The sequence below is a fragment of the Folsomia candida genome, unplaced genomic scaffold (assembly GCF_002217175.1).
Source record: "Folsomia candida strain VU population unplaced genomic scaffold, ASM221717v1 Fcan01_Sc045, whole genome shotgun sequence".
Classification (NCBI taxonomy): Eukaryota; Metazoa; Arthropoda; class Collembola; order Entomobryomorpha; family Isotomidae; genus Folsomia; species Folsomia candida.
This window is the reverse complement of record NW_019091237.1, coordinates 150,034-164,536: the sequence shown is the minus strand read 5'-3', so window position 1 is coordinate 164,536 and position 14,503 is coordinate 150,034. Positions and strand designations below refer to the sequence as shown.

The window sequence follows — 14,503 nt, the reverse complement described above, 5'->3', positions numbered from 1 at the left end:
ACACGCTGAAAATCCTGAATAGTATTTTGTACACGTAATAAATGCCCTAGCAGGAGCATCACAGATGAATCCTTTAATTTGTACAGATATTAACTTATTTTTCACTAATATCCCAGTTTGAAGTAGTTGTTTACACTCGGCGACAAAATCTTGTAAGTATTCGTTCTGATCATTAGGCTTACTAGATCCTTGGTATATACCAACACAAAACGGTTTATAGTTTCTATCCTGGAATATTGATGCCAAAATCGGACAGTATTCACTTTTGCTACTCTTGCTAATTGGTATTCCGTCTATTCCAATTAGTAAACTAATCACTTCTGGCACAACTTTTAATTGATTCACATAACTTTTAACTCCATTCTCAAGTCCAAAATGTGCGTATGCACCAGGCAGCACATCCCGCTTAATAAAATGACGGCGTGTGGACAATAATGATCTAGCATCGGCTGGTAATTCTGAGAAACACGAATGTTTTTTTAATATTTTCAACAATGAACTAGTTGCAGAATTAGTCACATTATTCTCTATTGCCCACTTCCGCAGTTCTTCATTAATTTGGTTATCTTCTACTTCAGAGTCACTGCTGAAATCGGACGAAGACGGCTCAGATATGATTTCGTCGTCGTCGATAATATCATAAATTTCTGAATCTAATTCTACTTGGTCGTGGTTGAATGAGTCAGCGATTAAGTCAGGGGCACTTAGGTCGTGGTAAAAAGTTGCAGTCGACTGATCAGAAATACTGGTTTCTAAATTGTTAATTGTTGCTACAACTGTTTTTTCGATACGACGGCGTAATTGGCGTTTCGATAAGCTCGTGCAGGACTTCATGGTGTGACTAAACAAAATAAGTACTTGTAAAAATGCGCGCTTTTTTCATTAATGGACAACATGAGACGATAAACGTAGAATGTCTATCGACAATATCCAATGGATATCGGTTCAACGACGTCCATAGGAGATTTATATGCTGACATCGTAATCAATACATCGTTACTCTATCCTAAGGAGGTCGTCACTGCGACATGTCCCCCTTAGACGATGGCGATGAGTTTGGGAGATCCTCATGACGAGTGTGGTAGCTTGGGTATGTACTTCGGTCAGTAATAGTTTACTACCAGTTTTCTAAAAGTGTCGATAAGCAACGTAGATAAGCAAGCCTTGGTCGGGTATTGAAAATTATGCAACGATGTGCAGACAGGGCCGGATTCTGTTCCTGCAATTGTTTTCTGATAATGTTCGTTAAGTTTCGCCATAATTCACAATACAATACAATGCTAAACATAAATGGTTAAGTTAATATCACTCGACTCGACTGATCACAATACTCTAATACAACTTAACATAATTCATTTTCAGACCAGAATATCTGATCGTTAAATGTTTATAATAATAATTATACAATAATAAACTTTGGTTCAGTTCGTGACGATGAATTCAGAGCTTGTTCATACCAGTGCATGGGGACAGAGGGACAATGTCCCCACGGTTGTTCGACGTCCGTATCTTATACAAACCCGGTCCTCCCCTCTCCTACAATGGCAATGTCCCCACGGCTTCCGTGGGATTTGAATTCATAGCCATTTATGTTTAGCATTGTTCATTCCTTTTTAACTAATCCACTCTGCTAAGGTATAGATTTGGTAATAACATTTTACCGGATTGGTGGTGATTTGTGTCTCATTGGTTAATTTTTCATTACCGACCAGTAATGATGGTTAATACATATATGCACTCATACATATGTGTTGTAGAGTCAAATATGTATGTACTCCGGTCAGTAATAGTTTACTACCAATTGTGCTTGATCTGAATCGGGGTCACCATTATTCCCATGGACGTGGGCATCATCCTGCTATCGTTTCGTTACCTGTTTGCTGGACATCTCTCCAATTCCATGCGTTGTAATATGTAAAGCAAGGAAGCAATGTAATGAATCGAACAATCAGACTGATCTAGATTACTTTTGATAAACAGATTACACTAATAAGTATTTCTTTAATACCAGTTTCCTAAGAGTGTATGTAGATAAGCAACGTAGATAAGCCAGGGTTGGTCGGGTATTGAAATTCATGCAATGAGACGTGCACACAGAGCCGGATTCTGTTACTGCAATTGTTCTGTGATAATGTTCGTTACGTTTCGCCATAATTCACAGTGCGATATAATGCTAAACATACATGTGTATGAAATGAACCACCGCTGAATTTATTTTATCGTCACGAACTGAACTTAAAGGAATAGGAATGAATGAAGAATGAACACCTTTGAGTTAATTCTTGTCACCCATTTTCATAAATGCAGCATTAATTATGAAATAATGAATTGGTGCAAAAGACAAATTGAAACCTTTACAAATTCGTGTTATCCATGTTTATTCGAGTTTTTACCGTGGTGGTAATATGTATTACACAATTAGAAATAATTACTAACTCATTAAAATGCATACAACTTTTAACAAATATCGATAATCTTACACATATCAAGTCAAACCTTCATTCAACCATTATCCGTAACATTTACAAGTTTACTCTTAGGCAACTAGTATTAAATCATTACCAGAGTATGACTCTACCGACCCCGGTAATATCGATTGTTACGGCGTAGTAATGTGGTGGTAATGAAATCGTTACCACTCAGAATTAAACTATAACCAATCCGATAGGGAATTATTACCAAATCAATACCAGCACGGAGTATCTACATGTGACTCTCAAAGTTTTAACCATACCTGTGCACTTTCATTCATTTGACTGATTATGATGGTGAATGAAAATGAATTTCCTGTGATTTTAATGAAAATGAGTGAAAGATTCCGTCATTTCAGATGAATGACTGTGAATGAAAGATTTCTCACGCATTTCATTTTTCACCCTATGCTTAATACAAGTCAGGAATGAAGTCAGATGAAGTGAAATGAAATGAATTTGAACGAAAATGACATATCAATCAATGCGAATGAAAATCTTCAGCCAGAAATTGGGATGACTGACTTTTGAATGAAAATTGAATTGTTGAACAGGTATGGTTTTAACCGTGTGTGCATTCAATTCATGCACTATTTGGTATTCAGGATAACCATTGTCATACTTCATGTACATAAGCCCCTATCCATACATACATGTTTCGAGCACATCAGGAACCCTTGTGTCGAAGATGACATGAATTTAGAAATAAAATAGACAACATGAAAACCAAGACGAGCATCATGCAGAGAATATGTAAGTTTCCAGAATAATCTAAATAAATTTCCAGAAAAGTCCGCAGGAATTAAAATGCGAGACGAGTTTCCATAGAAATTTTGGAAATCAGTCAAATCATCAGCAGCCAGCTCACTCCATTCATCCATCACTCACACCTATCCCACCAAATTGCTAGTCGAGAGATTTTACTATTAATTAAAACTTTATACCTTCTTATCTTATCTTACAGACTTATCAACAATGTCCTGTAAAAAGACACGCTTATCCAAAATCCAGGATAAACTAACGTTTACCTCCGTTGTTCCGCTACCCAGCAAGATGAAGATTGGGTTTCTTCGCCTCTTTGGCGAATATGACGGTCGGAACATCCCTGACTATGCCAAATTCGTCAATATTGTAAGTGCAGGTCAAATATTTCTTTGGTAAATGGCAGTGGCCGCGGAAGCCGTGGGGACATTGACAAGATTGGGGGGAAGGGCCGGGTTTATAAGATAAGATGACATCGAACAACCGTGGGGACATTGTCCCTCTCTCCACACCCTTCCGTGGCTACTGCTAAATGGCAAATGATATTGATTAAACGGCTAATTGTTATTTATTGTAGATGGATTCCAATAGCAAGATCTTCGACCTAAGATCGGTCACATTTGGCCAGTTTTTGTGGATTATCAACGAACAGTTGTTGCGGCGGACAGCCAAGGAAATCATCTACTCTGGTGATGTTAAGTCTTGTCGTCGAGGAAGACAGGTCCGGGTGAGGTCAGATGGTCAAGATAAAGTTGTTTAGTCCTGAGAAACTCGCATTTTGTGATAATGTCAATGTCGTATTCTTTATTATGATTGCTAACTAGTTATCGTTATTCCATGTTAAGTGTTCTCTTATCGAGTTAAATTTTAGTATGAGTGATTCTAGATAAGCTCAATATAAATGATAATACAAGTCCGAATAGTTTAAAAAGATGTTATGCTAAGAAATAGTATATTCTGTCAGTGATAAGGATGTAATTATGGAATTATCATTAAATGTGGTATAATATGCTCTCTGAAGAAGGCTAATTGTGTCTTATTACTACATAATTTATTATATTCGTAATTATTAAAGTCGATAAGTAGTAAGTAATTAGTTAATTAATTAAGTGTGAAAGAAGATTCATATACATATTTATTTATCATAAAAATAATGTCGCATTTTATTCTACTTCATTCCGGCTGAAAATCAACGGCCAAATTTACTAGCTGCCTGCGTGTGAATCTTAGACTTTTAATTATAATTAAGTAGTTTTAGTAGAATTACAATTATCATGTCTCAACACTAATCTTAGTACAGGTAGAATAGTTTCAATTGCCAATTAAACAGTCAGGTTTTAGCCAGTCGACGGAGGAGTAGATTATTTTCCAGTTTTTTTTCTCTCTCATTTGCGATAGATAGATCTTCGTATTTAGTCGTAGAAGAGTAGAAGTATAATTTCTTAGTCAATTTTGAAAATGAAAAGAGGCAGTGAACAGGGTGGTTCGTCATCTGGGGACGATGAGCCAACAAATCCCCCCTCCTCCTCGGCACCTTCTTCGGAAAAATGCAAGTGGATTAAAATGGACATGACGGCGGAAAGGACTGCATCCGCCCTAAACAATCAGGAGGGCCGTGGCATGGTCGTGGAGAGAAGGACAGAACGGTAGGTCAAATGGTTGTTTGTATACTTATCAAGGTTTAAATGAGAGGTGATAAGCTTTGTTAATCTAATCTGATGTGAAGAATTGTACAGTGAGGAGATTGAAAGGGTAAGGTGGCGCACTTTTGATGAAGGGTCAGAATTAGCCGTTTTGTTTTGTTCTCCTTTTTCCGACAAATTCGGACCCTTCAAAGCACTAAAATTGAGCCCTTAACATTGTTTCACTTTGTCCTACAAAATCTAATGAGTTTTGATAAGATTCAAAATATTGCCAGGGTAAAATACAGTTTGGTAGTAATTCTGAAACTCTAAATTGGACAACTTTGCACAATTATCTTGCTCAATACTTGGAAATCCATCATACCTGTCACATCTTTAAATCAATGATACCTAATTAACTGACGAGTTTAATTGATCATTGTTCTTTTCAGGGTGAATTCATCTTTGGACCCGTTCTCTATGAGCAACCTGGGGGCCTCCATCTCCTCCTTGTTGCCACCTCCGTTGGCCTCTCCACCCCACCCAAGCCGCCCAAGGTCGCCGGAGTGGTCAGAACTTTTACACCGGTTAGAGAACCTGGTTTCCATGGCCATGTCCGAGACTGGTGTCGACATCCCGCACGACTCGGAGGATATCATCGACTTCTTGACGGGAGGGGTGGTCACTCGTGCTACAAATGTTCGGTCAGCCGTTGAAAGAAGTCTGTTGGCATCAATGCCTCCATTGACGGGGCCGGGAGTCGCCAAGAAAAGAGGACACGATTCCTTGCCCACGGGGGAATCGATCCGCTGGGAAAATACGGTGTCCTCTTTCCCACCTGGATTTATGCCGGAAGAGGTTGAGACATCACTCGGATATTACTTTAACAGGGTGCATCGTGTAAGTGAAATGATGTTAAATGTTATATTCTAAACCTTAATTAATTAAACTCTAAATCTATAAATAAGCTAACTTACTATGTTCTAAACTCATTTCAGATCGACAAATGCGCTGGTCCGATGCCCAAGTTGAGAAAGTATGGATCCGTATCGGATTCGATGGAAGGCCAGAGTTCAGAAGCAGGACAATCTTCCTCTGGAATGGATGAGTCTCAACCCTCAGACGATTGTAACATGGTGGACGCCGACAATGTAAGTGAAATTATGTTAAATAGAGATGATCACTATTAACTTCTAAACCTTAATTAAGGTCTAAACGTAAATTTATAAATACACTAAACTCATTTCAGATGGACCAATCGTCTGAGCCGATGACAAAGTTGAGAAAGCATGGGAACGTGCCAGATTCTGAGATAGGCTTCAATTCACAATCAGCTGGATCATCTTTCGCTCAAGTGGAAAAGTCTCAGCTAACGTCGACGAGCGGACGGCCGAACTTGATTGATGTAAGGAGAACTAAAAAAATCAAGAAAAATAATGACATTTCGATTTATTTCAATAGTTTAAAATCTATAAAATGTTCTAAATCTTTAGATTGAAGACAATCCACCACGGAGAAATGGAATTGAAGGTTCTAAAGAGTCTACGCATTCTGTATGGAATTCGTACCGTGAGCGTAAGAAGAAGTCCGATAAGCCGTCGTCGTCATCGTCCGATAACGCATATTCGGGTCAACCACCAGCAACATGTGCACCGGGGTTGAAACGACGAAGGGAGGGTGGAAATAGCGACGATGAAGATGATGAAGGATGCTCCGCACCCAAAATTGGGATTGCTCAGCGTATGCTCTCCGATTTTGAGGGTCAAACTAGTCTCAGTTGGGGACGAATTTAATTAGGATGAAATTTGAGAAAGAGGATCTCCCAATGGGCACGTTTGGCCGGGATATTTGCATCCAAAGAGGAGAAAATGAGCATTAAAGTTGACAAATTTTAGACTTTCTAAATTTACTACGAGATTTCTCCTCTTCGGGTGCAATTATCTCTGCTAAACGTAACCATTGGGAGATGATGTCGCTTGGGTGAAATTAGCAAAAGATGTGATCTCCCAATGGGCACGTTTGGCAGGGATATTTGAATCCCAAGAGGAGAAAACGTGCCTTAAATGTTACACTGTCTAAATTTACTGTGCGTTTTCTCCTCTTGGGATTCAAATATCCCTGCCAAACGTGCCCATTGGGAGATCGTGTCTCTTAAAAATTGCATATCAATTAAATTTGTAATCGATTGACACGAATTTGATCCTTAAAATCGGAGAGTATACGCTGAAACACCTTCATATTTCCACGCATCGCGAAACCACGCCTCGAGCACAAGCCCCGGTTGGATGACAAATAATGTTCTTTTTAATTGCTCCAATCGTTATTAATTGAATAACTGAATCTCAAGCATCTTGCTAAATGTTAAAGTATTTAATCAATCCGGTTCTCCTAAAATGAATGTTCTTGTTCTTATTTTACAGAATCTCATGTATCTTGTTGAATGTTAAAGTATTTATAATGAATCTACCTGAATTTTAATTCTATACGATTTTTGTTTACCGAGAAGGATAGAAATTACTATTCTAATTAAAGCTTAAATTCTAATTTGTAGAAAATATTTGTCAAAATTTATATAATGTTGAGCCAATAAATAGAACTTTTTATGATATATTTTTTTGTATTCAAGTTCAAAACTAGATAAGAAATGCATGCATAATTGGAACGATACAAATCTGAATCTTGTCAGGGAATGAATTAGTACAATTAGGGAAAGCAGTCTCATAAGTATTTAATTTTAAATTAAAATCATTATAAAGTAATAATTTTCGATCATTTACAATGTGTTAAATCTATATTAGAGAACGTTAAAGTTAACGATGATTAAAGGTTGAACCTAATTAACATTTGAATATTGCAACAATATTTAGTTAATGATTTTGTGATAATTTTGTTTTTTAATTAATTAAGTAAGTAAGTAGTTAACTTTGTGAGTTATCTTTCACACAATTTTATATTTGTAAGAACATGTAGTCAGCGTATGAAAATAGTTGCATGACATTTCAAACATTTTTCTTGACCTGATGGTGCGTGGGGAAGTAATTTAAATGGAGGATTTCATCCCCCAGAAGCCCGTGACAAGAAGGACGACGACCCACATGGCGACGCCACCACCGCCGAGGGTAATTCCACCCGATGGTGCTGTCGTGGTTGGCGTCGGATTGGTAAACTCTTCCATGAAATCCATCACCACTTCGTTTACGAGCTAGACAAAGGTTAAAGTTCCATATGTAACACTTCGCTAGAAAGTTTGCAATCTTTATTATGCAAATCTGTACAGAATGAAGTTTGTACCCTAATTTTTGAAAATTCTACTGACAAAGGAGGTCTCCCAACGTATGCGATCCGATTTTGGGCAGATTAGTGTGAATCGATGACAGATTTGATTAGTATGAAATTTGGGAAAGACGCGATCTCCCAATGGGCTCGTTTGGCCGAGATATTTGCATCCGAAGAGGAGAAAATGGGGTATAAAGTCGAAAATTTTACATGAACTTTCCAAATTTACTGGGTGTTTTCTCCTCTGCGGATGCAAATATCTCGGATATTTGCATCCCAAGAGAAGAAAACGGGGCTTAAACTTGACAAACTTTACGCTTTCTAAATTTACTGCGCGTTTTCTCCTCTTGGGATGTAAATATCTCTGCCAAACGTGCCATTGGGAGATTGTGTCTTTCGCAAATTCCATACTAATCAAACTAGCGATCGATTCACACTAATTTGCTCAAAATCTGAGAGTATACGCTGGAAGTCCTTCATTCTTAATTACGAAGATCTGCACATTCTTTATTCAACCCTTTTGTATCGCAAATTTTGCTTCATACATTCTTAATTAAAGTAAGTTTGCATGCCAATATTTCTTCGCTACCTTGTGCTGATCCTTGGCCCAAACAAAGTCCAAATGGTTGAACAAGGGGTCCTCAATTTCTCGCAGGTTTACAACCGTCCCATTCCCAAATTCTCGAACTGACCGAATCACATCCTTGAGGAGAAAAGAAAATAAATTAGGAAGAAAAAGTCTGCATTATTTGTCATTATTTCGAAATTTATTGTCCCAAGATTTTTAGAAAAATTAATGATTATAGATTTTGGAAATTAATAAAAATTGTTGTTGCCATGTTTGGATACTGGGGTCACGTTTTGAAGTGATAAAAATAAATATATGTCAAGATCACCACGTGGACAGAGATCCGAATTTTTTAACGGAGTCTCTTCACCAAAATCGTCAAATTTTTAATCGTTTCTCCGTTCTGGGAATTTTTGGAGGACTTTCCATGCAGAAATTTCTTTGCAAAGGTGCATAAACTGTGCTAATTTTTTGCAATGTATTTACGCAGTGGCCGAGGAAGCTTGAGGGACAATGTCCCCACGGTTATTTGATGTCCCCATCATCTATCCATCTTATGTACGTAAACCCGTCCCTCCCCTATCCTACAATGTTAATGTCCCCACGGCTTCCGCGGCCACTACAGATGCATACGCAAAGGGAGAATAAGCGTTGTCCCCAGATGTCCCCCAAGCGGAAGCTTGGGGGACATCTGGGGACAATATCCCCACGGTTGTTCGATGTCCGCATCATCTTATGTAAACCCCTGTTAACGTCCCCACATGTCCCCACGGCTTCCGCGGCCACTGTATTTTATACGAACCACTCTGTCCGCCAGGAAGTCGTTGGGTCCGTAGTAAATGGCGATTTTGGTGGTGATCTTCTTCAAGTCGTAGGCGGGCGGGGTGAGGGCGCCGTCGTAGTGCTCGGGATTCTTCTCCGCGCCGTAGTCGTACTTCCGAAATTCGCCCGACAGGATGGACTGGCCGTAGTGGAGAAACGTCTTGCTCGAACTTCCGGCCGGAGAGTGACCCAAAATCGCGGGGAGAGAGACCTACATACACGCAAAAATTGGTTTGAGGCAAACATTGCAATATCTTGCGGTAAATGTAGTAGGACTTTGTGTTCCCAGAAATCGTCCCAATTTTCGCAAAGTATTCAAGGTGAGATAAATGAATGTCTTATGGGAAATGACAAATGAGACGTTGGGGGCATTAATTGAGGGTGGGCGTGGGTAGAATCATAACTATTTTATGCAAAATTTTGCGAAATTTACATACAATGCTTTGCTTGAAAAATGTGGCATTTTTTGTCACCAAATTTATGTAGATTGGAAATCATAATCATCTTTTTCGCATGTATTTATTAGCTACGCGAAATGAAGCGAAGCTAAATAACTTTTGTGGGGGTATAAATTTAAGTTAGCGTGGGTAAAATCATGCAAATTTGCAATACTTTTCATGGAAAAGTATGAATTTCATGGTGTCAAATTCACCCTGGAAAAAAATCATCCCCTCTTCGAAAAAGGGGGGAAGGGGGGCATAAATTAAAGCGGGCGTGGATAAAATAAAATCTCCCCTGTTACCTACCAAATCGAGCTGTGGCGCATTATCGCCCCCGATAAGGAACAAGATCATGGCGCAGAGGGGCTGCGTGGGCGACCCGGTTTTGCACAGCGCCGCAGCCAACCGTTCCGTCCACTCGATCGGGAGGACGAGCATGTACGGGGGGCGGTCGAAAATGGGCATCAAGCCGAGCAGCAGGCGCACCACGAGCGACTTGGTGTTGGGCATGAAGGTCGCGGGGGCCAGGGCGCTCATGAGCTTGACCTTGGCGTTGTACTCGGGCCGCTCCGACATGGCGACGAAGAAGGCCGTGCAGCCCATGGAGTGACCCACGTAGTACAGCGAGGGGGCCGACGTCGCGGTCAGGATGTAGTCGATACTCGCGGGAATGTCGTACATCCCCATTTCGTGCCAACTGGGAGAAAATGATGGAAGTGATTAATTAATTAATGAATCAGTTAATGAACCAATTAAAAATGATTGGTAGTGAAAAACAAAGGGCATTATGATGTTATCTACACTGTTTCGGGTGGGAGTACATATTAACCACGTGGGAGAAATAAAGGGGGAGAGAAAGTGGTTTCTTGCAGGGGAATATTCAGGTCAACCTGGGAGAAATGCAAGGCGTTTTTAAGAAACGACGCCTCGCCGCTGTAAAAACGTGTGGCTTGAAGCCGTATATTTCTCCCAGCTCGCATTTCTTGGCTTGCTTTCCATTCCAAGAAATATGACAAACCGGCAAGAAACGAAACCCACAGATCACGAAATTTTAATTTTGCACCTGAAATCATAAAAGTCCGCCTTGTTTGGATCCGTGTGCAGGCGAGAGTACGTATTTCCGCGATAATTTCCTACACAATTAGTAATTAGTAAAGGTGGTAAGAAGAAAATTAGTTGTCTTCCAGCTTGAAATTGTGGGGGCATCGGTATCAGTGTTTCGGGGATGAAGTAACCACTTGCAAAAAATAAGGGCAAGAAGAAAGTGCTTTCTTGCAAATGCGAGGCGCAAGAAACGACGCCCTGTCGCTGTAAATACGGCATACGGCGCGTGCGTGGTGGCTGGATGGCGCATACGAGCGTGTTCTAATACATATTTTCAAAAAGTATATTCCGCATTGTTTCTGACGAAACTTTTGATGAAATAACAAACTTCAGAAACAATGCGGAACATACTTTTTGAAAATATTTATTAGAACACCCTCGTACATATTTCTGGCTTTTTTGCAGTTTCTCGCATTTTTTGCACTGTTTGTTTTGCAGTGGGAGAAATGTATGTATGTAGTAAAGAAACGACTGATAACTTTGCCGTGCTGATGCCCCCACAGGGGGGAGGATGGTAAATTAAATACTTACCCATCCAGACGTCATAACAGGCGTCCACGAGTTCAAATGCTGTCATACAAAACACGTGATATTTGGCAACGCCTTCATAAAATTAAGTTAGTAACCAGTCGAAAATTGGGGTGTTCACGTTCTCCACAAACTTATTTCATGCAAAATTATGCAGAATTATTGTCTGCAGGAAGAATCTCGGTTACAGAAAGATTTGACCAATTTTCGACAAAGTTGATTATGTAAATAAGTACGCACCCAGACCACGTGACTTGTTTCCGGTGATGATCCAGTTGGAAGAGTCGCCCATGAGGCCGTGCTGCAAGTAGGCGACGCGCTTTCCGGCGCCTTCCCCGCACCCCAAGCCGTACGGGATTCGGTGAAGTTGGAGGATGTAGCCGTCCTCCGTTGTGACGTTGTGGGCCTCCCAGGGGTAACCGTACCTCGCGATGATTTCAGGCTGTGATGATGACAAACAAAAGATGGATTTATTGAGCGATTTGGTCACAATCATAGCTGTTCACCTTCATTCATTTGAGGATTGATTATGATAGTGAATGCAAATGAAATTTCAAATGTTTGAATGAAAATGACTGTAGGATTCCGTCATTTCAGATGAATGACTGTGAATGAAAGGATTTTTTACTCTTTTCATTTTTCGCCATATGCTTAATACATGGGACGAAGTATCTAAGAAATGAAGTCCGTGAATTTGGTCACAATCATACCTGTTCAGTTTCATTCATTTGATTGATTATAATAGTGAATGAACATGAATTTCCTGCCATTTGAATGAAAATACTGAAGGATTCGGTCATTTCAGACGAATGATTGAAGGATTTTTCACTCCATTCATTCATTTTACACCCTATGCTTAATACATGGGACGAAGTAAGAAATGAAGTCGGATGAAGTGAAGTAAAATGAATTTAAAAGAAAATGACGCAATTATGAAGGTTACAAACGTTCCTAACTGACACGTTGTTTAAATCGCTTATTTGCAAATCACTGATATGCATGTACATATATGAAAACCATTACAGAATAAGTATGTAATTCACGTCAGCCTTCGTAACCACGTAAACTTCGGAACATTTCTAAAGTAATTTTTGCTTATGAACTTATAAAACCTTATGAAAGACATGCTTTTAGTTGATAAGCTGATCTTCGTAAGTTTACGAGGTTACAGATTTAATTTACGTGAAATGCCTCATAGAAAAAATATTTAGAAATTTTGCTACTCTGTTCGACTTGTAGTAAATACACGGATAAAATGTAATCGTCGTGGGGGTGGTGCTTTGTAAACTCATAAAAGTTGTAAAATTACGAGGTCCACGAATTTATCAATAAATTTTTCGTACCATGGTCAACAAGAGTTGTAAAATTACGGGGTCCACGAATTTATCAAGGTCTTTCATATGTAAATTTTTCGTACCACGGTCAACAAGGCGTCTCCATCCTCGGCCTGGTACAATTCCGGGTGGGCATCGAATTCCTTTTTGAACTCTAAAATTGCTTGGATCGTTTCATTCCAGAGGCGTTCTTGTCCCGCAGCGTCGCGTGGAAAGTCGGGCGTCGTGGCGGTCACGACAGTCGCCGTCGCCACGACGAGAAACAGCAAGAAATTTCGAAATGTCATTTTTGTTCTGAAAATTTGTCCAGTTATGATTTAACCGAGACAATTCACGCAGTGCTTGGTAACTTTGTAAAATGTTTAAATTTTGTTGACTAATTTTATGTATATACAAACGTTTACATAATTAAAAGACGCCCTTGATCTGATTTGCAAGTTTGAAAAAAATTTGGGAGTTATCTAATTTACCTACGATATATGAATACAATTATATAAAATTTTGTAAGTTTACGGAGTTTACGTATTTTACAAAATTACTAAGGACTGCCCTCATTGAAAATAATTTTACAAAGTTGTACGCTTAATAGAATGCCTTTGATCTGACAATGAGCAAGTTTACAAAAATTTGTAACCTGATTTTGCTTAAAAATATGTATAAAAGTTTGTAAGCTTACAGATTTTACAAAGTTATTAAGGAATACTTGAATTGAAATTAACTTTACAAACTTTTACCAAATAAAGAGACGTCCTTGATCAAATTTACAAAAATTTCACCCTAATTTTTCTTCGAAATATGAATAAAATTTTGTAAACGTTTGTAAGTTTATGGAATTTATGGATTTTGCAAAGTTACCAAGGCCTGCGTGAATTGCCGCAAAGTTTGTGATCCTTCTGATTCGTGTCGTGTTAACTAATTGGTCTCGTCCTTTCGTGTGAATGTGCACTTTGGATTGATCTCTAATTGATCGATTGATGATGCATATTTGGAGTGATTTGATTGATAAGATAAAATTGTATTGGGTTGAGGAAAGAAATTGGGCGTTTACTAGATAATTGGCACAGTTATTATTTATATCTTTAACTGTCATATAACGATGATAAGTTAGTTATCTTTTAGTTTAGCGTGACATGACAATTTTTTTACATAACAATAATAAATACATATTGCATAGCATTCGTGATTGTCACATACATACATATTTACATAATTTAGATAATGAAGAGTTAGATTTTTGTGTGGTTTGTGTAATAATTGAGACAAGAATAACGCCAAATTTGCGTTATTATCTCTTAGAAAACTGGTATTAAATCACTACTAACCGGAGTACAAATATGCATACGACTTCACCGGCACGGTAATAACGGGCATTAATTACAGCTTGGTTATGTATTGGTAATGAAAAAGTTACCACTCAGAAACAGACTATTACCAATCGGGTAGGAAGTCTATGTATTATCAAATCAATACTAGTACGGGCTGTACCAGATTTTTAAGTATATATAATTAACAGTCAGCAATTAGAAATTAATAGTGTTTAAACCGTAATGAATCGCAGTTTAGGGAAGGTTTATGT

At 38.7% G+C, this 14,503-nt stretch overlaps 3 protein-coding genes across 3 annotated transcripts; 2 read left to right on the top strand and 1 right to left on the bottom strand.

The window, feature by feature from the left end:
* The first annotated feature begins 3,105 nt into the window (after positions 1–3,105).
* On the top strand, positions 3,106–5,500 carry LOC118433248. Its single transcript, XM_035844988.1, has 4 exons — positions 3,106–3,224; positions 3,436–3,602; positions 3,811–4,879; positions 5,308–5,500. The coding sequence occupies exons 1-3, from the start codon at positions 3,191–3,193 to the stop codon at positions 3,991–3,993; spliced, it is 384 nt and encodes a 127-aa protein (XP_035700881.1). The 5' UTR covers positions 3,106–3,190; the 3' UTR covers positions 3,994–4,879; positions 5,308–5,500.
* A 23-nt stretch (positions 5,501–5,523) lies between these two features.
* On the top strand, positions 5,524–6,944 carry LOC118433247. The gene is made up of 4 exons (XM_035844986.1): positions 5,524–5,755; positions 5,854–6,006; positions 6,105–6,260; positions 6,349–6,944. The coding sequence occupies exons 1-4, from the start codon at positions 5,591–5,593 to the stop codon at positions 6,646–6,648; spliced, it is 774 nt and encodes a 257-aa protein (XP_035700879.1). The 5' UTR covers positions 5,524–5,590; the 3' UTR covers positions 6,649–6,944.
* A 260-nt stretch (positions 6,945–7,204) lies between these two features.
* Positions 7,205–13,915, bottom strand: LOC110861786 (lipase 3). The gene is made up of 9 exons (XM_022110914.2): positions 13,783–13,915; positions 13,011–13,221; positions 11,834–12,035; positions 11,597–11,635; positions 11,025–11,094; positions 10,268–10,658; positions 9,502–9,732; positions 8,721–8,834; positions 7,205–8,057 (listed from the first exon to the last, which is right to left on the bottom strand). Exons 2-9 carry the CDS (start codon positions 13,212–13,214, stop codon positions 7,896–7,898), a joined length of 1,413 nt encoding a protein of 470 aa, XP_021966606.1. The 5' UTR covers positions 13,215–13,221; positions 13,783–13,915; the 3' UTR covers positions 7,205–7,895.
* Between the last annotated feature and the right edge of the window lie 588 nt (positions 13,916–14,503).